The sequence below is a fragment of the Chelonia mydas genome, chromosome 2, assembly GCF_015237465.2.
Source record: "Chelonia mydas isolate rCheMyd1 chromosome 2, rCheMyd1.pri.v2, whole genome shotgun sequence".
Lineage (NCBI taxonomy): Eukaryota > Metazoa > Chordata > Testudines > Cheloniidae > Chelonia > Chelonia mydas.
Genome location: NC_057850.1, coordinates 166,040,555 through 166,065,946, shown reverse-complemented (window position 1 = coordinate 166,065,946; position 25,392 = coordinate 166,040,555). Strand labels below are relative to the sequence as shown.

The 25,392-nt window shown below is 41.5% G+C and overlaps 1 protein-coding gene and 1 long non-coding RNA gene across 2 annotated transcripts in view; one reads left to right on the top strand and one right to left on the bottom strand.

Moving 5' to 3' along the window:
* CNTNAP2 (contactin associated protein 2) overlaps nt 1-25,392 on the top strand; it is a 1,647,636-nt gene that overhangs the window by 1,473,913 nt on the left and 148,331 nt on the right. Inside the window, exon 16 of the mRNA XM_037889980.2 lies at nt 5,911-6,081. Within this exon, the coding sequence (XP_037745908.1) occupies nt 5,911-6,081 (171 nt within the window). The remainder of the gene's footprint in view (nt 1-5,910; nt 6,082-25,392) is intronic.
* LOC122464634 lies at nt 3,196-21,803 on the bottom strand. The gene is made up of 3 exons (XR_006288834.1): nt 21,753-21,803; nt 5,955-6,108; nt 3,196-3,853 (listed from the first exon to the last, which is right to left on the bottom strand). It is a non-coding gene; the product is annotated as an uncharacterized LOC122464634 (long non-coding RNA).

The window sequence follows — 25,392 nt, the reverse complement described above, 5'->3', positions numbered from 1 at the left end:
GTTTCCCATTCACACATCCATCTTCACTGAAACAGGAGGCTATTCTTACATTTTATTCACATAATCATTTTGATATAAAATCTGTTTTGCTGCAGATGAGGGCCCTGGAGGTTTTTGGTCTGTTGTAATACATAAAGGTGGCCTGACATTGCAGCATTAGTTCTCCAGTGCTGTTGCCTAGGAGAGCTAAAAGCACTGAGGTCTTTTACAGTTCTGCTATTGCCATTCTCCATTTCAATGGGAGCTGAATGTAAAAGGGAAATTGATGGTGCTGGAGAATGAATTTCAATCATGCTAAGAAAGAAGAGACAGAAGGGAGCTGGCTAAGAAAGTGCTGGTAAATGTCACTGCAAGGGAGAAGCTAACAGGCTGACTGCTCTAAGCCCATAACTGCATGTTATCAACATATGGATCTACCATTCTTAAAAGGGCACCAATCTGTATACTCTGAATGCAAGAGGTATGTTACATTTATACATACTGGTACTTTGGCACCCTCACATGATCATAAGGACATAAGAACTTCCATAGTGGGTCAAACCAAGGGTCCATCTAGCCCAGTGCCCTGTCTCCAACAGAGGCCAATACCAGAGCTTCAGGGGGAGTGTACAGAAGAGGGCAGCTGGAGTGATCCATTCCTGTCTTCCCCTCCTGGCTGCTGATAGTCAAAGGTTTAGGGATGCTCCGAGCATGGGGTTGCACCCTGACTACCTTGACTAATAGCCACAGAGAGATCTATCTTCCATGAACTTATCTAGTACTTTTTTGAACCTAGTTCAACATCAAAGAGTTCCACATTGTGTGAAAAAAGTACTTTCTCTTGTTTGTATTAAATGTGCAGCCTGTTAATTTCTTTTGGTGACCCTCAGTTTGGGAAAGGGTAAATAACACTTCTCTGATCACTGTTTCCACACCATTCATGATTTTATAGACCACTATCACATCCCACCTTAGCTGTCTCTTTTCTAAGCTAAACAGCCCCAATCTTTTTAGTCTTTCCTCATATGGAATCCATTCTATACCCTTGATCATCTTTGTTGCCCTTCTCTGAAACCTTTTCCAGTTCCACTATATCGTTTTAGAGATTTGGGAGACCAGAACTGGACAAGGTGTGAGCACACCATAGATTTATATAATGGCATTATGATATTTTCTGTCTTATTTTCTGTCCCCTTCCTATTTCTGTCCCCTTCCTATTAGTTCCTAACACCCTGTTAGCCTTTTTGACAACTGCTGCTCCACACTGAACTGAAGTTTTCAGAGAACTAGCTATGGTGGTCTCCTTCAGCTAATTTAGAACCCATCCTTGTATATATGTAGTTAGGATTATTTTTTCCAAGCTGCTTTACTTTGCACTCTTCAATGTTGAATGTTGAATTTTATTTGTCATATTCATGTTTTACTTGGGATTTTCAGTGTTTTGTTCTTGATTCTTACACAGGTAAAAACTCCCATGAAAATTTAAATCAATCAGCATTTCATATGAAGTTCATGGGAGTTTTGCCTGAGTAAGGGCAGAATAAAAACTGAGCAGAAAGCCATGTAGTGAGTAATTATGGAACAACCCACCAAGACAACTTTGTTCAAATCACCTGACAGTGATTGGCTTATGTCCTGCAGCATAAAAGTTTATTTCCCTAATAATAATAATAATTAATAATTAATAAACACACATGCCACACACACAACCCACAAAAGAATTTCTTTTCTCTAATCCTTATTTCAATCCTACTAAACTCTCAGTCTCTGACATCTTGAGGAAACGTAGTATAACATATTTTGTAAAAATAGTAAAATTATTTACTATGAGACTGCACTGCAACACTTGGTCTAAGGGTCATCTTTACTGAGAAGTGGGAGAGAGACTCTCTTCTATGCAAATTAGGAAGTGCACAGATCAATTCAGGGTGAGCAAGACTAAGGGAGAAAGGGGAGGCTGTTTTATTTCATTTAGTTAAATTTAAAACTCCACATCGGAGAATCTTCATCCAGAGCTCTGAGTACCCTGGCAATAAAATGAAAAATACAATAAAAAAAGTTCTAGGGTCAATCAAAGTGCCAGTAGCATTTATGCATGCAGTTGTTTTCATGCAGTTGTTTTCATTTATGCATGCAGTTGTTTTCATGTGAGTGTTGATGTGGAGTTGCTTGTGGGTTAATATAGAGCTGTACCCCAAAATATGTTTTATGTATACATTTTCTGGGGCGGTGTTTTGGAGTGTCGGTGGGAGCAGACAGTTCCAGCACACTTCCCAACAGACACAAGACATTAAAGTTGAAAGAATCAATGGTCAAACAATGGAGCAAGTATCACATGAGCATCATCTTAGTTGGTCTGGCTGGCTGAGTGGGAGAAACCAGTCTGAGGCAAAAGACCTTCCTAGGGCCTATAGCAAGGGCCTTTCAGCAACATGGAAATTAGGGTCAGGCTCACACAGGGAGGGTGGAACTTTGAGAAACAGGAGTTTCTGGGGAAAGGAGAAGGGAGGGGGCAGAGGGAGACTGACACTCTGGAAGGCAAACTAAGACAAGGCTTGGTCCCAAGAGCTCCCAGACTTGTTAGCAGAATGTAGGTCGGGTCTATTCTGTTCCTGGAACTCAAGAAGGAAGCCCATCTAACTTAGCTTGTAATTAAGATTAGATGAGTCTAGATAGATATGAAGGCTGCTTTTTACTCTAAAATTATTTTCTCTAGTGCTTTGTTCCAGTTGTTCAATAAACCTACATGTATTTCGACAGCTGTTCATCACCATATGGGAATATCCACAAGGGTTCAGTCACCTACACAGTAATAAGTGGCGGACATAGATGGGGTGTGGTACCCAGGTCCCAGTCTGCAAATGAGAGAACGGTATTCCTAACAGGCCTAGCACCTGAGGGCGTACACTCAGAGAGACCAAAAGGGAAACAGGTGCAAGCAGCTCCACAACCATTACAGTTTTACGGAAGGAAAATGGAGTTGCATGGATAATTATCCATTTGGTTCACATAACTCAGGCACTTTTAAAAATGTAGACCTAAGACTAATGAGCATCCACTTCTTGTACAGCCCCTTCCACAATAATAAAATAACTCAAATGTCTGTTGAAATCATAGGAAGTACCCAAACAGGAACTAATCAATCTGCCTAAACGTGGTACACAGTAATGCCAGACAGGAGTTACTTTCACTGAAGACCAGCTGATACAACCAATCTAGTTGTCCCACACAGGTGCTGCTTCTGTTATAAAGGTATTGGCCACCATGCCCAGCCCTCTCTCCTCCCCCCACTACTGATTTCCCCCAAATCATTACAATGGTTTAAACCTATCTTCTTTTTAAAATACACTCATTCTCCATTCTCCGTAGGGACAGAAAAACATGGAAAAAGAAGAGGGACAAGGACTGGAAGAGGGAAAAAATGATCTCATAAAATATCCCCAAGTGTATTTAACCAAAATCCTATTCCAGTTATAGTCAATTTAAATTCTCATGGAGTCTCATAAGCACCTCAAAAGACAAGAAGTCAGACTATGCTGCATTACCAGTAACTTTAGCTATTAAACATACAGAGCACCAACTACACTAATACTCAGCCAGTGCTGACAAGTGAAATGGCAATGTTAAATATGTAACGACCATCCCTCTTCGAATGCTGGTCCCTATGTATATTACACTGTGGGTACACATATGCTTCATGAGCCTAAAACTGGAGAATTTTGAAAGCAGCGTCCATTGGTCCACACATGCGCCCTTGCTCACCCCCTGACTCCAACCAAGGAGATAAAGGGAAGGGCGGACCGACCTCCTCTCCAGTTCCTTCTCACCACTGCATCATCTGGGTCGGAAACTGGCTTTATTCCTTTATCTGTGACTAGAGAGAGAGAGAGTTTTAGAAGTTTTGGGGAATTTAAAGTTTTATCTAATAGTTTGTATCTTTTAGTTGGTTAGTTGGGAAGCCCCCCCCCACCCCATTTTGAGTACTGGACTACACCCAGGACTCTGGGCTTCACAATTTGTCCTTCCTATCCATGCCCCTTCTCAGTCAGTGACAACCACCAATATTGCTTCAGGGAAGCCCACATCACGGCAAGGCGCAGTATCTGCATTCCCTTCCCCAGTCATACCTAGGAAGAGTGGGAACTTCACCTTAGGAAGCACCATGAGGCCACAATTGGACCTAGACTGGGGGACCTCCTGTACATTGGCCCGACTTTTGATAAATGCAAAGTAATACACATTGGAAAACATAATCCCAACTATACATATAAAATGATGAGGTCTAAATTAGCTGTTATCATTCAAGAAAGAGATCTTGGAATCATTGTGGATAGTTCTCTGAAAACATCCACTCGTGCAGTGGCAGTCAAAAAGGCCAACAGAAGGTTGGGCATCATTAAGAAAGGGATAGATAATAAGACAGAAAATAACATTGCCTCTATATAAATCCATGGTACACCCACATCTTGAATACTGCGTGCAGATGTGGTCACTCCATCTCAAAAAAGATATATTGGAATTGGAAAAAGTTCAGAAAGGGGCAACAAAAATGAGGAGAGATTAATAAGACTGGGACTTTTCAGCTTGGAAAAGAGGTGACTAAGGGGGGGATATGATAGAGGTCTATAAAATCATGACTGGTGTGGAGAAAGTAAATAAGGAAGTGTTATTTACTCCGTCTCATAACACAACAACTAGGGGTCACCAAATGAAATTAATAGACAGTAGGTTTAAAACAAACAAAAGGAAGTATTTCTTCACACAATGTACAGTCAACCTGTGGAATTCTTTGCCTGAGGATGTTGTGAAAGCCATAACTATAACAGGTTCAAAAAAGAACTAGATAATTTCAATGCAGATAGGTCCATCAATTGCTGTTAGCCAGGATGGGCAGGGATGGTGTCCCTAGCCTCTGTTCGCCAGAAGCTGGGAATGGGCGACAGGGGATGGATCACTTGATGATTACCTGTTCTGTTCATTCCCCCTAGGGTACCTGGCATTGGCCACTGTTGGAAGGCAGGACACTGGGCTAGATGAACCTTTAGTCTGACCCAGAATGGCCATTCTTATGACTTAACAAAGAGTGCACCTTCTGCCACAAGGTTCATCTCAGGCGTGAGGGAGTCTATCCCCACAGATCCCTTGGCAGCATCTTATTGGGAAAGCAGGGAATGGTAGTGGAAGGAACACATAGTTCAAGTGATCTATCCATGGAAGAAGTAGAGTGTTGTCCTGCAAATGATGATTCAGGGCTCCTCTGGAGCAGTGCATACTGCACTTTCTGTTTGTTAGGGAGGACCGGGGAAGGGGGTACTCCATAGAGTGAAAATATTGTCCAACCATATCCAATAAATGAATCGCAGCTGTAATCTTCAGTTTCAATTACTGTATTTTTCTGTTATTAAAACAAAAAGGAAAAGATAGACATAGCTGGATGGATGCAATTATGTACATAAGTTTGAAAGCAGCCAAGTTATACATGCAGTAATGTATGCATGCACATGAGCAAGGCCGGGCAGGTATATGACTGGCCATTTGCAATTGCATATACACCATGGCCCTGATGTCCCATGACATAAATTGGATTACTGACATGCTTAACGTTAAGCATGTACTTAGTTTCTCTGTTGGATTGGGGCCATGTACACGAACACATACATATATTTTGATAAGTATCTCATGGGGTAGGAGCTTGAAAATGTCCTCACAATGTCCTCAAAATGTCATCTAACTTTTGAAATCTAGCAACCTATCTATAAAAAAAGTGTAACAAGGTAGAATTGAAATGATTTCTCTTTTCGCATACAGAAAGCACTGTAACACACTTTGACATTAGAAACTTTAGCTTCTATTCTTGCTTTGGTTACACAAGTAAATAACAGCTTGAAAGGAGCACTGAAAGACATAATTTTGTCATTCACTTCTCCACAGGAAATTACTGGAACGCTGCGTCTTTCATTACTCCATCGTCCTACCTTCACTTCTCCACGTTCCAAGGGGAAACCAGTGCAGACATCTCTTTCTATTTCAAAACATCAGCCCCTGATGGAGTGTTTCTTGAGAATTTGGGGAATACAGACTTCATCAAACTTGAGCTGAAATGTGAGTATATTCTCTCCACCACTTTTACTGAGAACGAAAAACGAAAGGTGATGAGATTTAAGAAACCTCTGTCATTCAACACATGGTCAAGTAAAAGCTGTTTGTGATGTAGGACAAAGTCCAAGTCTACCTTTTCACTATATTTGTAAATTACCTTAGCGGGGAAAAACCCTGGAAATAACGATCATCTTGTTTGACATGGAGTCATAGCAGGAGAAACAAAAACACTGACATATATTACCTAACTCTTAAGCCTTTTTAAATTACATGCCTAATTTAGTTATTTTATTTGAAGAGTATATGTGTGTTGTATACCATACTTATTCTATAAGTGAGAAAAGTATGATATGACTATTTGAATCAATGGTTTCAAATAACCAAAGATATCAAGGCATATATGCAATGTTTAAACTCTGAAAAATCCTGGAGTAACCAAATCTTTATGCCCACATGGGTTATGACTAATCACCAATAAAATCTCTGATCTGAAAAAGAGGCCGTGACAGGTTGACATGCTGCAAGATAAAGTTAACAGAGAGAGTGATTTTTTTTTAATCTTAAGAAACATGGGGCAGATTTCCAAAAGTAGGGCTGGTGAGTCTAAGGAGGTTAGTAGGTGGGAACAAAGATGGCATTAAGCCTCCTGTGCTCTCCCTCAATGCAGTTGAGCCCTAAGTAATTTGTCAGTGGTCAGAGAGTAAATCAGTGGCAGAGCCAGAGCCCTGATTCCCAAGTCTGTCTGCTTCTGCCTAGACGACTCTCCTTCCTACAGCCTAAATCCTCGAGCACATGACTGATTATGATATCTTTTTAACAATTATTAATTTCATAGCTTCTTCCTCCAAAGACATCTTAACATGGAACCACACCATATCAATGAGTTTTGCCCACTACACTTTAGAGTCCCGTATGTTTATGCAAACAGGACTTGCTTTTTCCAGCCCTTTATCCTTTTGAGCTGGATGGGGAAACTTGTGCAACCTTCACTGTATTTTTTTTTCATTGTATTTTTGGTTTTCCTACCAGAAGGCCACTGTGTTGAAAAATCAACCCCTTCAGAGAAAATGCTGCATTAGCCACATGTCAAATGATGCATAGGACACTGAAGGAGCTCTTAATCCCCGGGACCTCTAGAAAACTATCAAAAGTAACTGAAAAAAATCTGAGCTCCTCAGGGAAATTTCTGACACAGAGGCTTTCCAGCATCATGAACAAATGGATCAAGAAATGTCTGAGGGAAGTGTACACACCATTCCCTTAAAGATAAGACTGCATCTCAGATATGCATAATACAGAAAAGACTTAACTTTCAAACGAGGAAACTTAGCTCCACTCCAACTAGCTTGCGTTAGTGGTAAGATAGAGGCTGCTCTATATGGCTCTACCAAGATGTCAATGGCAGTCATTGATCAGCTAGACATAGGGACAAGCTGGCCTCACAACATTATACCAACCTAAGACATTGGGGTGATCTTCCCTTGGCTCAATATACCAACTTCAGGGCCATTTTTTGCCAGCAGAAAGCAGAAAAGGCACATCTCAGGATGCACAACTTGGCAAAACATTAGCATAGCTCTTCCTAACTCTGATTCAGTCTGTGATGGGCCAACACAGCATATGGCAAACAGTTTCTAGCCATACCACTAGCTAACTCACCACAGGTTATTTTCATTTCAATCTAATTTGTGTAGACTGCTGGAAATCCAGCTGCTTTATTGTATACTGATATTTTTACAAAAATAAACATTTACAGTACTGAGTAGCACAGTCAAGTCCTGGTCTATGATTAGGACCTGTAGGAGTTATGGTAATACAAATAATAGTATACCAGCTATGCTTTACACACTGAATCTTTTCTCCTGTATTTCCTTTCGTAGTTTGCAGTTTCCTGCTATTTGAGATTTTTTTTTAGGTTACAGTCAACAAATTTGAACGTAAAACCTCCTGTTTCAGTTGGGAGTTAGCATCAAGGTTAATCACAAGGTTCCTGTCCGAGAGTGTTTGCTTCATTCCTCAAAGCACCTGTGGAGATGTGCACCCAACCATGTATTTTGTTTTCTGTCTTAATAAAGGAAAGAATAATTGGGCCCAGGGCAAATTAAGAAAAGGCAAGCTTCTGTTGTCTAGTCATGATGTTAAGATGAGTGAACTTGGTTTCCTGCATGTCTGGATTTGATTACATGTGAACAGATGTGAGTTGAAAGTGTCTCCTTATAAAGATAGGGTGTGAGAATCTTGTCTAGGGGCTTAGTCTAAGCACCGGTTTTAGAATATATCATTTTCCTAGAATCGTGCATTCAAATACTCTCAGTGCTGACTAAGCCCTTCATCCTTCTTAGGTAGATAAAATGAGTGCATCTACCACTACATTTGGCACTAATTGGACCTTTTGCTGTCAGTCTCATCTGATGGGCCAAGGACTTTATTTACATAGAGACCAAATTAGCTCTTACATGACTACAAAACACAGCTGAGATTCATTATGGGAAAAGTCTGCTTTGTAGCTGTCTGTGCTGCAGGGTGGATAAAATTTTTTAAAAATTAAAGAGGAAAAAAAGTGTAGTTTAACGCAATATTTTTATTTACAAATTTGCTAGCTCTTTACTTTCTTACCATTTTACACCCTTTTAATAGAATTTCAGATATTACACAGAGATTTTTCTATGAAGAAGTTTCACACTTAGAATGTTCATCTATGCTTAAAATAGCAATGCCAAGGCTTCATTAACATTTTTACTGTGAGAATAGCACTATTCAAATCCTACATCTATAGAAAATACCCTGCACTCTATTTGCAACCAATATCACCTTCCAATGTATTAAACTTTGACAAATCAAAAAAGTTGAAATGCTCCAGCCAAGCTACACTCCTCCATCAGGATTTGCAGCCTGAAATCAATGGGACCATGCTCCTAAGTCACTTAGGTACTTCAGAAAATCCCACCATTCAGAACCTAACGTTAGGCCTGTGTGTAGAAATAGGCCATAGTCACATTGTTAATTAAAGTCTAAATAACTTTTCGTTGTTTACATTGAAGCAATTTTGTTTTGAAGTAACAAAGATTTTTGTCACTAAGAAAAAAGCTTTCAATAAAAATAGGGACTTTTAAATAAAAATAAAATGTTAGCTCCAAACACTGCAAACATTTACACACATAGTGAGCTTACTTGAGGTCAGTGGAACTACTCATGTGAGTAAAATTAGTTATCTGCTTAACTGTTTGTTGGATCAGGGACTTAATTTTATTTGTTTGTTTGTTTTGTTTTTGCTGTTTAGTAATTTCTGTAAAATTCAAATAACATCCTATTAGTAGTGATTATTTTAAAAAATAGTTAATTATAAATTAACAACATCACAAATTTTCAGATTCATTTTACAAAGCCTCAACCTCATTTAAATATTTTTAAATTGGGTCATTTAAAACACGATGAAAATTAATTATTTAAATCATCTTTACTTAAATCTCTCCATCCTGCCTTCCTGGACATGTTTTGAGGACAAACAGAATGAATGTTTATTCTCCAGAGCATTCACCTTTTACAAGTTTATCCGAACAGGGACCATTACATTAGCTAGGGTTCACTTTCTGCAATCCAAAATTGCCCATAACCACACTCCATACCTGGGCACTCATGATACCGGTGATCGGGTGCCCACATGAAAAGCAACCCTCCACTGCTGGCCAAGTTGGTGCCAACCCTGAGCCTTTGTCCAGTCTGGGAACTAAGAAGCTGGGGTTTCCCAACAGGTGCCAGTCCAGGTTTTGGTGGCCTGCTGGGCCTCTTGGAGGCTGACACTTCCAAGACAATACTGTCTGATCGCTGATTCCCCTGGTTGGGTTTTCCCTTGAGTCAAGGACCCTCCCTTACCCTCAGGCAGTTGTTAGTGTGACATCACCAAAGCCGTTTCAGTGGCTAGATAATTGTTAGCCTGGTAGCACAAGCCCCATAAGTCAGAACCTCTCATCCCGGGCTCAGAAACAAACTGTGTAGATGTACCCTGTGTGACCTCAGACAAGTCACTTCACCCCTCTGTGTTTCTGTTTCCCTACCCATAAAATAGGGATCCCTCTATTTACCTTCCTTTGGAAAGTGCTTTGATGAAAATTGCTATGTGAGCTAAACATTGTGTTAAAAATATATTATAAAAATATATAAACCTCTCTTTGAAAAGCCTCTGTTCTACAAAAGCACCTAGCGTAACATACATAATTAATAAATAACAATTTAATTCCTTTGGGGGTATTGTATAGCCTTTGCCAAGCAAGCTAACACAAACATTTAATACTTTCATTTAAATTTAATATTTTCATTTCCTGAAGCAACATTAAATTCCAACTAGACTGAGCCACTATAAAGGACTTTTAAAAATATATTATTTCTTTATTTATTTAAGCAAAGGGCTTTTATTAAACAATAACAACAACAAACCCTTCCTATATTGATTCCCCACACATATGCTCTCCAGTTATGAGTAAGGCCGCTGTATTAAAACTCTGCTTCTTCTCCACATTGAACTGCTATGTAATTATTGCCTTCTCAGAACATTTCTATTTGCTTAAAGTACTTGTCTGCCAGTGGAGATGTCATGGAGAATTAGAATGTACCCACGCACAGTCAGATGGGTGAGGAGCCTGTCCTTCCCAGGCCATCATACATACTCTATTTGTGGCCACTTAAAATTGCAGGCAGTCCCTGTGTTTTGGGGAGTGCTGGAACTTCTTTCTTGACAGTTGCAAATTTCCCCAAAGAGACAGGAAGAAGACAGGGCCATGCTACAGCCTGCTCATACACACAAGAAATCTCGGGGAGGGAGCGTGACTCTGCACCACCCCTACTTAGGACTGTGCATTAAGGGCACAATCAAACCCATAATGCGTACGGTAGGGTGCATGACTAGACGTGGGACACAGGAAATATAATGGCTCTCTGACCAATCAAAAAAGCTATATCTGGAAATAAAAATGGTGCCATCTAATTTCTTGTTTCTTGTTCTTGTTTCAGAGTAACAGCCGTGTTAGTCTGTATTCACAAAAAGAAAAGGAGTACTTGTGGCACCTTAGAGACTAATAAATAAATTGGTTAGTCTCTAAGGTGCCACAAGTACTCCTGTTATTTCTTGGCGCAGCTTCCTAGCCCTTGCAGAGTGGCAGGCCTTGAGTGGCCCAAGCTGATAATGGTATTGTTAAAATAACGCAGCTGTAACTGCACACTTCATGAAATGACTCCACACAGCAACTCCATTCCATTAGTTCCCTATACACTAAGAAACAACAAGAAAAGGGGCTTTTATCTGAGCTTTATACAAAGCAGGCAGCCTGGAAGCACTAACAGATATACCAGGAACGGCGGGGAAGAGTATATTGGTGCTTAAAGAAAGCTTTTATGTGAAAGAAAGCATAAAATCAAATGAAGTAAAAATCATAAATGAATCAAACTGTACCACAGAATCTCTAATAATAAGAATATTGCGGTAGGGATATATTACCGACCACCTGACCAGGATGGTGATAGTGACTATGAAATGCTCAGGGAGATTAGAGAGGCTATTAAAATAAAAAACTCAATAATAATAATGGGGGATTTTAATTATCCCCATATTGACTGGGTACATGTCACCTCAGGACAGGATGCAGAGATAAAGTTTCTTGACTCCTTAAATGACTGCTTCTTGGAGCAGCTGGTCCTGGAACCCACCAGAGGAGAGGCAATTCTTGATTTAGTCCTAAATGGAGCACAGGATCTGGTCCAAGAGTGAATATAGCTGGACCACTTGGTAATAGTGACCATAATATAACTAAATTTAATATCCCTGTGGCAGGAAAAACACCACAGCGGCCCAACACGGTAGCATTTAATTTCAGAAAGGGGAATTACACAAAAATGATGAGGTTAGTGAAACAGAAATTAAAAGGTACCGCGCCAAAAGTGAAATCTCTGCAAGCTGCCTGGAAACTTTTTTAAGACACCACAATAGAGGCTCAACTTAAATACCCCAAATTAAAAAACATAGTAAGAGAACTAAAAAAGAGCCACAATGGCTAAACAACAAAGTAACAGAAGCAGTGAGAGGCAAAAAGGCATCCTTTAAAAACTGGATGTTAAATACTAGTGAGAAAAATAGAAAGGAGCATAAACACTGGCAAATGAAGTGTAAAAATACAATTAGGAAGGCCAAAAAAGAATATGAGGAACAGTTAGCCAAAGACTCAAAAAAAAATCTGCTATTACTTTTTAAGTACATCAGAAGCAGGAAGCCTGCTAAACAACCAGTGGGGCCACTGGACGATCGAGGTGCTAAAGGAACACTCAAGGACAATAAGGCCATTGCGGAGAAAGTAAATGAATTCTTTGCATCGGTCTTCACGGCTGAGGATCTGAGGGAGATTCCCAAACCCGAGCCATTCTCATTAGGTGACAGATCTGAGGAACTGTCCCAGATTGAGGTATCATTAGAGGTGGTTTGGGAACAAATTGATAAATTAAACAACAATAAGTCACCAGAACCAGATGGTATTCACCCAAGCATTCTGAAGGAACTCAAATGTGAAATTGCAGAACTACTAACTGTAGTCTGTAACCTAATATTTAAATCAGCTTCTGTACCAGATGACTGGAGGGTAGCTAATGTGACTCCAATTTTTAAAAAGGGCTCCAGAGGTGTTCCTAGCAATTAGAGGCCTGTAAGCCTGACTTCGTACCAGGCAAACTGGTTGAAACTATAATAAAGAACAATATTGTCAGACATATAGATGTACATAATTTGTTGAGGAAGAGTCAACATGGTTTTAGTAAAGGGAAATCATGCCTCACCAATCTACTAGAATTCTCTGAGGGGGTCAACAAGCATGTGGAACAAGGGGATCCAGTGGATATAGTGTACTTAGGGTATGTCTGCACTAAGAAATTAAGTCGAATTTATAGAAGTCTGTTTTCTAGAAATCGTTTTTATATAGTCGATTGTGTATGTCCCCACACAAAATGCTCTAAATGTATGAAGTGCATTAACTCGGCGGAGTGCTTCCACAGTACTGAGTGTCGACTTCCAGAGTGTTGTACTGTGGGTAGCTATCCCACAGTTCCCGCAGTCTCCACCACCCATTGGAATTCTGGGTTGAGATCCCAATGCCTGATGGGGCAAAAAACATTGTCGTGGGTGGTTCTGGGTACATGTCGTCAGGCCCTCCCTCCCTCCCTCCCTCCCTCCGTGAAAGCAATGGCAGACAATTGTTCCGCGCCTTTTTTCCTGAGTTACCTGTGCAGACGCCATACCACAGCAAGCATGGAGCCTGCTCAGCTCACTGTCACCATATGTCTCCTGGGTGCTGGCAGACGTAGTATTGCATTGCTACACAGCAACAGCAACCCATTGCCTTGTGGCAGCAGATGGTGCAATAGGCCTGAAAACCATCGTCATCATGTCCAAGGTGCTCCTGGCTGCCTCGGTAAGGTCGGTCAGGAGCGCCTGGGCAGACATGGGCACAGGGACTAAATTAGGAGTGACTCGACCAGGTCATTCTCTTTAGTCCTGTAGGCAGTCCTATTGTACCATCTTATGGTGAGCAGGCAGGAGATGAGGATGGCTAGCAGTCCTATTGCACTGTCTGCCACCAGCCAAAGATGTAAAAGATAGATGGAGTGGATCAAAACAAGAAATAGACCAGATTTGTATTCATTTGCTCCCCCCTCCCTCCCTCCCTCCGTGAAATCAACGGCCGACAATCGTTTTAGTGGCGTCTGTCAGGGGCACCTTCAAAACTTTAATGGAGATTCAGTCCTGCCTGAAATACCAGAGGGAGGGATAGTTTAGTGGGTTGAGCATTGGCCTGCTAAACCCATAGTTTTGAGTTCAATCCTTGAGGGGGCCATTGTGTGTGACAGTTGTTTTTGTTTCTCCTTGATGTAAAGCCACCCCCATGTTGATTTTAATTCCCTGAAAGCCAACCCTGTAAGCCATGTTGTCAGTTGCCCCTCCCTCCATCAGAGCAACGGCAGACAACCGTTCCGCACCTTTTTTCTGTGCAGACGCCATACCACGGCAAGCATGGAGCCTGCTCAGATCACTTTGGCAATTAGGAGCACATTAAACACCATGCACATTATCCAGCAGTATATGCAGCACCAGAACCTGGCAAAGCAAAACCGGGCGAGTAGGCGACGTCAGCGCGGTGACGAGAGTGATGAGGACATGGACACAGACTTCTCTCAAAGCACGGGCCCTGGCAATGTGGGCATCATGGTGCTAATGGGGCAGGTTCATGCAGTGGAATGCCGATTCTGGGCCCGGGAAACAAGCACAGACTGGTGGGACTGCATAGTGTTGCCGGTCTGGGACGATTCCCAGTGGCCGCGAAACTTTCACGTGCGTAAGGGCATTTTCATGGAACTTTGTGACTTGCTTTCTGATGCCCTGAAGCGCAAGAATACCAAGATGAGAGCAGCCTTCACAGTTCACAAGCGAGTGGCAATAGCCTTGTGAAAGCTTGCAACACCAGACAGCTACCGGTCAGTCGGGAATCAATTTGAAGTGGGCAAATCTACTGTGGGGGCTACTGTGATGCAAGTAGCCAACTCAATCAAAGATCTGCTGATATCAAGGGTAGTGACCCTGGGAAATGTGCAGGTCATAGTGGATGGCTTTGCTGCAATGGGATTCCCTAACTGTGGTGGGGCCATAGACAGAACCCATATCCCTATCTTGGCACCAGAGCACCAAGCCGGCGAGAACATAAACTGCAAGGGGTACTTTTCAATGGTACTGCAAGCACTGGTGGACCACAAGGGATGTTTCACCAACATCAACGTGGGATGGCCGGGAAAGGTACATGGTGCTTGCATCTTCAGGAACTCTGGTCTGTTTCAAAAGCTGCAGGAAGGGACTTTATTCCCAGACCAGAAAATAACCACTGGGGATGTTGAAATGCATATCGTTATCCTTGGGGACCCAGCCTACCCCTTAATGCCATGGCTCATGAAGGCAGCCTGGACAGTAGTCAGGAGCTGTTCAACTACAGGCTGAGCAAGTGCAGAATGGTGGTAGAATGTGCATTTGGACATTTAAAAGCACGCTGGCGCAGTTTACTGACTCGCTTAGACCTCAGCGAAACCAATATTCCCACTGTTATTACTGCTTGCTGTGTGCTCCACAATATCTGTGAGAGTAAGGGGGAGATGTTTATGGCGGGGAGGGAGGTTGAGGCAAATCGCCTGGCCGCTGGTTACGCGCAGCCAGACACCAGGGTGGTTAGAAGAGCACAGGAGGGTGCGGTACGCATCAGAGAAGCTTTGAAAACCAGTTTCGAGACTGGACAGGCTACGTTGTGAAAGTTCTGTTTGTTTCTCCTTGATGAACCCCCCCGCCCCTTGGTTCACTCTACTTCCCTGTAAGCTAACCACTCTCCCTTCGATCACTACTTGCAGAGGCAATAAAGTCATTGTTGCTTCACATTCATGCATTCTTTATTAATTCATCACACAAATAGGGGGATAACTGCCAAGGTAGCCAGGGAGGGGTGGTGGAGGAGGGAAAGACAAGGCCACACAGCACTTTAAAACTTTAAAACATGTTGAATGCCAGCCTTCTGTTGCTTGGGGAATCCTCTGGGGTGGAGTGGCTGGGTGGCCGGAGGCCCCCCCCCACCACATTCTTGGGCGTCTGGGTGAGGAGGCTATGGAACTTGGGGAGGAGGATGGTTGGTTACACAGGGGCTGTAGCAGTGGTCTGTGCTCCAGCTGCCTTTCCTGCAGCTCAGCCATATGCTGGAGCATATTAGTTTGATCCTCCAGCAGCCTCAGCATTGAATCCTGCCTCCTCTAATCACGCTGCCGCCACCTTTCAGCTTCAGCCCTCTCTTCAGCCCGCCACTTACGCTCTTCAGCCTGCAACCCCTCCTCCCGGTCATTTTGTGCTTTCCTGCACTCTGACATTGTCTGCCTCCACGCATTCATCTGTGCTTAGTCAGTGTGGGAGGACAGCATGAGGTCAGAGAACATTTAATCACGAGTGCGTTTTTTTCGCCTTCTAATCTTCACTAGCCTCTGAGAAGGAGAAGATCCTGTGATCCTTGAAACACCTGCAGCTGGTGGAGGAAAAAAATGGGACAGTGGTATTTAAAAAGACACATTTTATAGAACAATGGGTACACTCTTTCACGGTCAACCTTGCTGTTAACATTACATACATAGCACATGTGCTTTCGTTACAAGGTCGCATTTTGTCTCCCCCCATCACGTGGCTAGCCCCTCAATCTTCCCCCCTTCCCGTGGCTAACAGTGGGGAACATTTCTGTTCAGCCACAGGCAAACAGCCCAGCAGGAACGGGCACCTCTGAATATCCCCTTAAGAAAAATCACCCTATTTCAACCAGGTGACCATGAATGATATCACTCTCCTGAGGATAACACAGAGAGATAAAGAACGGATGTTGTTTGAACGCCAGCAAACATACACTGCAATGCTTTGTTCTACAATGATTCCTGACTACGTGCAACTGGCCTGGAGTGGTAAAGTGTCCTACCATGAAGGACGCAATAAGGTGCCCTCCCCAGAAACCTTTTGCAAAGGCTTTGGGAGGACATCCAGGAGAGCTGCGAATGCCAGGGCAAATTAATCGATAAACATGCTTGCTTTTAAACCATGTATACTATTTTAAAAGGTACACTCACCAGAGGTCCCTTCTCCGCCTGGCGGGTCCGGGAGGCAGCCTTGGGTGGGTTTGGAGGGTACTGGCTCCAGGTCCAGAGTGAGAAACAGTTCCTGGCTGTCGGGAAAACAGGTTTCTCCGCTTGCTTGCTGTGAGCTATCTACAACCTCATCATCATCTTCCTCATCCCCAAAACCTCCTTCCGTGTTGCCTCCATCTCCATTGAAGGAGTCAAACAACACAGCTGGGGTAGTGGTGGCTGAACCCCCTAAAATGGCATGCAGCTCATCATGGAAGCAGCATGTTTTGGGTTCTGACCCGGAGCAGCCGTTTGCCTCTCTGGTTTTCTGGTATGCTTGCCTCAGCTCCTTAAGTTTCATGCGGCACTGCTTTGGGCCCTGTTATGGCCTCTGTCCTTCATACCCTGGAAAATTTTGACAAATTTTTTGGCATTTTGAAAACTGGAACGTAGTTCTGATAGCACGGATTCCTCTCCCCATACAGAGATCAGATCCCATACCTCCCGTTCGGTCCATGCTGGAGCTCTTTTGCGATTCTGGGACTCCATCATGGTCACCTCTGCTGATGAGCTCTGTACTCACCTGCAGCTTGCCATGCTGGCCAAACAGGAAATTGAAATTCAAAAGTTTGCGGGCCTTTTCCTGTCTACCTGGCCAGTGCATCTGAGTTGAGAGTGCTGTCCAAAGCAGTCACAATGGAGCACTCTGGGATAGCTCCCGGAGGCCAATACCATCTAATTGCATCCACCGTACCCCAAATTCAATCTGGCAAGGCCGATTTCAGCGCTAATCCCCTTGTCTGGGGTGGAGTATGGAAATCAATTTTAAAAGCCCTTTAAATCGAAAAAAAGGGCTTCGCTGTGTGGACGGGTGCAGGGTTAAATCGATTTAACACTGCTAAATTCGACCTCAACTCCTAGTGTAGACCAGGGCTCAGATTTTCAGAAAGCCTTTGATAAGGCCCCTCACCAAAGGTTCTTCGCAAAATAATCTGTCACGGGATAAAACGGAAGGTTCTCTCATGGATTGGTAACTGGTTAAAGGATAGGAAACAAAGGGTAGGTATAAATGGTCAGTTTTCAGAATGGAGAGAGGTAAATAGTGGTGTCCCCCAGGGGTCTGTTCTGGGACCAGTCCTATTCAACATATTCAAAAATGATCCGGGAAAAGAGGTAAAACAGTGAGGTGGCAAAATTTGCAGATGATACAAAATTACTAAAGATAATTAAGACCCAGGGAGACTGTGAAGAGCTACAAAAGAATCTCTCTAAACTGGGTGACTGGGCAACAAAATGGCAGATGAAATTTAATGTTGTTAAATGCAAAGTAATGCACATTGGAAAGCATAATCCCAACTATACATATAAAATGATGGCTTCTAAGTTAGCTGTTTCTACTCAGGAAAGAGATCTTGGAGTCATTGTGGATAGTTCTCTGAAAACATCCACTCATTGTGCAGCGGCAGTCAAAAAAGCCAACAGAATGCTGGGAATAATTAAGAAAGGGATAGATAATAGGACAGAAAATATCATGTTGCCTCTATATAAATCCATGGTATGCCCACATCTTGAATACTGTGTGCAGATGTGGTCACCCCAGCTCAAAAAAATATATTGGAGTTGGAAAAGGTTCAGAAAAGGGCAACAAAAATGATTAGGGGTATGGAACGGCTTCTGTATGAGGAGAGATTAGTAAGACTGGGAATTTTCAGCTTGGAAAAGAGATGGCTAAGGGGAGATAAGCTTGAAGTCTATAAAATCATGACTGGTATAGAGAAAGTATATAAGGAAGTGTTGTTTACTACTTCTCATAACACAAGAACTAGGGGTTACCAAATGAAATTAAAAGGCAGCAGGTTTAAAACAAATGAAAGGAAGTATTTCTTCACACAACACACAGTCAACCTGTGGAACTCCTTGCCAGAGGATGTTGTGAAGGCCAAGACACTAACAGGATTCAAAAAAGAACTAGATAAATTCATGAAGGATAGATCCATCAATGGCTGTTAGCCAGGATGGGCAGGAATGGTGTCCCTAGCCTCTGTTTGCCAGAAGCTGGGAATGAGTGACAAAGGATGGATCACTTGATGATTACCTGTTCTGTTCATTCCCTCTGGGACACCTGGCACTGGCCACTGTCGGAAGACAGGATACTGGGCTAGATGGACCCTTGGTCTGACCCAGTAGGGCTGTTCTTATGTGCTAATGCAATGCATCTTGGTGGATTCAATTTCACACTGCAGATTAATCAGTGGTGGTGGGTGAATAGTACAATATAATTTAACTGTATGCTGCATCCTTCTTAAAGACACAGAATTCCTTAATGGGACATGGAGAGGGATAGTCAAATGATGGCGAGAGATGGAAAATCTGTTATCTTGTGATTTCTTTGCTGGAACTGACTCTTCCCCCAGGTTTTTAAGTCTGTCCGCAGCCTAGGGGTCCTTTTGACTCCTCAGTGCTAATGAAGGCTCATATATCTGTAGTGACATAAGTCCCCCACCTCAATCTATGAGTGACGAGATTAAGCCCAATACTATTGGATAGTAACAGAACACAGTGATCCATGCACAGACTAAAAATACAGTTCACCAAAATGGAAACCAGCTCTTCAATTACCATCATAAAACTGAGTCCTCAATAAAACTGCCTTCCCCACAAACATCTACATGAAGAAGCTGTAGCTCAGCAACTCCTGGTTAAGTCATACCAACAAGGAAGAATAGGTCAAAGCTGAGGGCCCTCAGCCCCCTCTCTTAACTCAGGAGGTCTCCAGCTGGAGTGCCTGTGCTGATCATATCTGCCACAGCATGGGACAGGGAGAGAAGTGAAGTGATCTCACACCTCTACATGTACCTGGTCATGTATGGCTTTTACATCAAAACCAACACCTTAGACTCCAGCCAGAAATCAAGAAGCAGGCAGTACAAACATCCTAAGGCGCAGATGTCTTGTTTTCACACTGTGATACACTGCTTACATGGGCAGCTGCATTCTGCACTAGCTTAAGTTTCTGGCTTGTCTTAAGGTAACCTTATGCAGGGCACATTGCAATAATCCATTTTTGAGCTGGGAAAAAGCCTGGATAGTAATTGAAAGGTTTGTGTTTGAAAGAAACAGTCATAATTTCCTCGCCAAATGAAAATGGGGGGAAAGGGCAATCCTGAATGCTGTTGCTTGGATCGAATAGCATCCCCTTGCAAACTCTGGTAACAAATGGCATCAGTAAAAAGGACAGAGATAATACTTTCCATATCTTCCAGTCCCTTCCCCCAACCTATAAGCATCACTTCAATTTTATCTGCATTGAACTTCAACCAACTAGCCCTCATCTGTGTTCCAGTCTCATCCAAACACTGAGCCATGCATTCAGCAGACTGGATGAATCGGATGCGATAGAGATATGGATCCCGGTGTTCTCCGCAAATGGCCAGCACTGCATCCTAGGCACCATCACAGATCCATCTCTCATTGAACTCATTCAAAAAGCTCCCATTGGCTTCAGTGGCAGTTGACCTAACTCCCCTAGGACTTCCATATAGAAATGAAGTGCCAATCTTTGAATCCCGGAGCAGTAAGTGACCTATTTTCACTAAAAGACATCTGTCCCCAGCCCTTTCCACCTTTATACTAAATGCATGGCCCTGCCTTTACTTAGACTCTTCCCCAAATTTTCTCTGCCATCTGCTTCAAGCTACCACCACCACCTTTGCCTTGAGCCTCCCAGCATTATGCTCAAATGCTGTCCATGGCTTCAGATGCACACCACAATTTGTCACACATCTAAGAACAGAGCTAAAGACTAGGAGAACACGCTTCAGGGGCTCAAGGTAGAGACAGTAAGGTGGGCAAAGACCATTAAGAAAGAAGGATCCTGTCAAATATAGGGGATAATGAAGGAACAAAAAAATCAGCTGTCCATTTAATCAGGCTCTTTGATACGTGAGATACATGTGTTGTAGCCTTAGAAAAACAACAGGCGAGGTAAGAGATTGTAACATATTTAATTTATCATTCAGATTGATCCAAATATTCAGGTTTCGTTCAGATAGACAGGGGGCTTGGAGCTGATGCCCATTTGTCCACTTGAAGGAATCAGCATTATAAGTGAATGCCTTTCTAGAAATAACCAGCTAAAAAGGCACAGAAGAGGGACAATATGTTAATTGCATCTTTTAAAGATTAAACTGAAATGATTTTAATAGTATCCAGACTTGTATTTCAAGCAATTAATGCGACAACCTACACATGTCCTCATAAAATACATAGCAGCTCCTCATTGCAGTGGGGCAACATTTCTTAACAGATCAAATACCCTGTCCATTCTCACATGTAATCTAACTGCAATTGTACATTAATCAGATGTAGGTACTGCACACACCACAAATTAAATAAGGTGCCCTGAGGGTTTAACTCAGAGGAAAGCATAATCATCAAAAAATATTATAGAGAGACTGCAATTGTATAAGATCCCTTATGCTTTTTGAACAGCTCTTTGATATAAAACATTCAGTGTTTTTTGTTCTTGTTTTTCTCTGTGTCAAGGTTCCTTCCCCACTCTGAACTCTAGGGTACAGATGTGGGGACCTGCATGAAAACCTCCTAAGCTTGCTTTTACTAGCTTAGGTTAAAACTTCCCCAAGGTACAAACTATTGTACCTCCCAACCCTTACACCCCCTTTCCTGGGGAAGGCTTGATAAAAATCTTCACCAATTTGCATAGGTGAACACTGACCCAAACCCTTAGATCTTAAGAACAATGAAAAAGCAATCAGATTCTTAAAAGAAGAATTTTAATAGAAGAAAAAGAAAAAGAATCACCTCTGTAAAACCAGGATGGTAAATACCTTACAGGGTAATTAGATTCAAAACATAGAGAATCCCTCTAGGCAAAACCTTAAGTTACAAAAAGACACAAAAACAGGAATCTACATTCCATTCAGCACAGCTTATTTTCTCAGCCATTTAAAGAAATCAGAATCTAACACATATCTAGCTAGATTACTTACTAAATTCTAAGACTCCATTCCTGTTCTGTGCCCTGCAAAAGCATCACACAGACAGAGAGAGAGAGGCTTTGTTTCTCCCTCCCTCCAGCTTTTGAAAGTATCTTGTCTCCTCATTGGTCATTTTGGTCAGGTGCCAGCGAGGTTATTCTAGCTTCGTAACCCCTTACAGGTGAAAGGGTTTTTCCTCTGGCCAGGAGGGATTTTAAAGGTGTTTACCCTTCCCTTTATATTTATGACACTCTGAGATTTGTTTTGTTGTATTGTAAAACACTTTCACAATTCATAACTAAAAAAGGTGAAAAATGCACACTGAAGATGCTATCAGAATAAATGAATAAAAAGAATAGCTCAGAAGCCTTAGGCATTTGGTTGAAGAATTTCCAAAGGGGTTTAAATAAACCTTCTTTAACATAGATGGGGTGTTAAGGGGTAAATCTCCTAAACAAACAATGTAATTGTGTGGTTTTCTTGTAAATAATATAGTATCACCTTTTCCAAACTCTGAGGCTAAAACTATATTAAAATTGTATCTCTATGTAAATTTTTACCTTTCAAAGAAAGACTAAAGACAGTTTTTCAATTCAGTAAACTTTTTTATAACACCTACTAGTTCAGGAAGAGACATTTTTCTGTCTTTCTCCAGGCAACAAGAATTTCAGTGTGACAAGGAATCAATAGTATATTGTCAATGGACTCACTGGTATTTATAAAAATAAGTTTATAGTGACATCACTTAGAAATGCTAAACCTAGCAGAATTCATTTCATTTCTGATTGCAGAGGTGCAATATTTTATCATCAGAATGTGTCCACTCTGGATGTAAATTTTCTAAAATGTTAGCCAGCTCTGAATGCTTAGGAAGGTACTGGGTCTGATATTCCACTGCCATTTACCTTACATAATTGTTTACACCATGCAAAGTGTGTGCTAGATGCTACTAACTCAGAATAGTAGCATTTTATACCCACTTTGCTCTGCCTTTATACAGGTGCAAATGACTACACAAGATTCAAGGTACTAGAAGATCAAACCGGTTTCTGTTTTGATTTTTGTACAGCCATACTGGCAAACTAAGTCATTTGGTCAAATGACAGAAGCTTTCACTAATTTGTTCAAATGACCATTTCATTTGGAAATTTAATTCCCATTGATTTAGTCAATCTAATACATCAGTGAGCACTGTCAAAAATTCTAGGGCTGACAAGCGATCAAAAAAAAATTTATTGCGATTAATCGCATGATTAAAAAAAATAATCACACTGTTAATAATAGAATACCATTTATTTAAATATTTTTGGATGTTTTCTACATTTTCAAATATGTTGATATCAATTACAACACAGAATACAAAGTGTACAGTGCTCACTTTATATTTATTTTTTATTACAAGTATTTGCACGTAAAAAAACAAAAGAAATAGTATTTTTCAATTCAACTAATACAAGTACAGTAGTAGAATCTCTTTATCATGAAAGTTGAACTTACAAATGTAGAATTATGTACAAAAAATACTGCATTCAAAAATAAAACAATGTAAAATTTCAGAGACTGCAGGTCCACTCAGTCTTACTTCTTGTTCAGCCAATCGCTCAGACAAATAAGTTTGTTTGTATTTGCAGGAGATAATGCTGCCCACTTCTTGTTTACAACGTCACCTGAAAGTGAGAACAGGCATTCTCATGGCACTGTTGATGCTGGCGTTGCAAGATATTTACGTGCCAGATGCACTAAAGATTCATATGTCCCTTCATGCTTCAGCCACCATTCCAGGGGACGTGCATCAATGCTGATGGGTTCTCCTCAATAACAATCCAAAGCAGTGCGGACCGACGCATGTTCATTTTCATTATCATTATCTGAGCCAGAGGCCACCAGCAGAAAGTTGATTTTCTTTTTTGATGGTTCGGGTTCTGTAGTTTCTGCATTGGAGTGTTGCTCTTTTAAGACTTCTGAAAGCATGTGCCACACCTCATCCCCCTCAGATTTTGGAAGGCACTTCAGATTCTTAAAACTTGGGTCAAGTGCTGTAGCTATCTTTAGAAATCTCACACTGATACCTTCTTTGCATTTTGTGAAATCTGCAGTGAAAGTGTTCTTAAAAAGAATATGTGCTGGATTATCATCCGAGACACGAAATATGTGGCAGAAGGCGGGTAAAACAGAGTAGGGTACATACAATTCTCCCCCAAGGAGTTCAGTCACAAATTTAATTACGCTTTTCTTTTTAATGAGTGTCATGAGCATGAAAGCATATCCTCTGGAATGGTGGCCGAAGCATGAAGGCGCATATGAATGTTTAGCATATCTGGCACATAAATACCTTGCAGTGGAAATGCCTGTTCTCACTTTCTGGTGACATTGTAATTAAGAAGCCAGCAGCATTATCTCCTGTAAATGTAAACAAACTTGTATGTCTTAGTGACTGGCTGAACAAGAAGTAGGACTGAGAAGACTTGTAGGCTCTGAAGTTTTACATTGTTTTGTTTTTGAGTGCAATTATGTAAGAAAAAAATTTGTAAGTTGCACTTTCATGACAAAGATTGCACTACAGTACTTTTATGAGGTGAATAGAAAAATACTATTTCTTTTGTTTATCATTTTTATGGTGCAAATATTTGTAATAAAAATAATACACGCTTTGATTTAAATTACAACACAGAATACAATATATATGAAAATGTAGAAAAACATCCAAAATATTTAATAAATTTCAAATGGCATTCTGTTGTTTACCAGTGCGATTAAAGCTGTGATTAATCATGATTAATTTTTTTAATCGCAATTAATTTTTTGAGTTAATCCCCTGAGTTAACGGCGATTAATCAACAGCCCTACTCTAAATGTAGCAGGAGCTAGGAGAAACAGACTGCAAAAGAAGAACTGTAAGTAGCAGGTGTGAGGATGAGCAGTGAAAAGCAGGACAGATAAGCATACAGGAAATCTGTGTGACCAAAGGATTGTAGTGCCTTTTTCCCCCCTTATATGACATACATTTGAAAACCACTTTCTCTGAGCTGCCAGTCCTGTGAACGCCAGCCATCTGTAAGCATCTCTTCCTCTAGTGGTAGTCTCATCATAGCAAATATAATCAAGCAGAGAACTCTAGAATGGAATTTTTCAGCAGGTACAAGCTAGAAGAATGGTGAAATAAGAGCTGAACCAGAAAGTGTTCTGGTGAAGAGAGAGACTGATTGATTCATAGATTTTAAGGCCAAAAGGGACCACTAAATCATCTAGTCTAACCTGCTTTATAACACAAGCTATGGATTTGGGGCAGGGGGGAGTAATATGACAGAGGTCTATAAAATCATGACTGGAGTGAAGAAAAATGATTAGGGAAGTGTTGTTTATCCTTTCACATAACACAAGAACTAGGGGTTACCTGATGAAATTAAGGAACAGCAGGTGTAAAACAAACAGAAGGAAGTATTTCTTCACACAATGTACAGCCAGCATGTGGAACTCATTGCCATGAGATGTTGTGAAGGTCAAAAGTATACCTGTGTTCAAAAAAGAATTATATAAGTTCATGGATGATTGGTCCATCAGTGGCAATTAGCCAAGATCATCATGGATGCAACCCCATGCTTAGAGTGTCCCTAATCTTCCAACTGCCAGAAGCTGGGGATGAACAACAGGG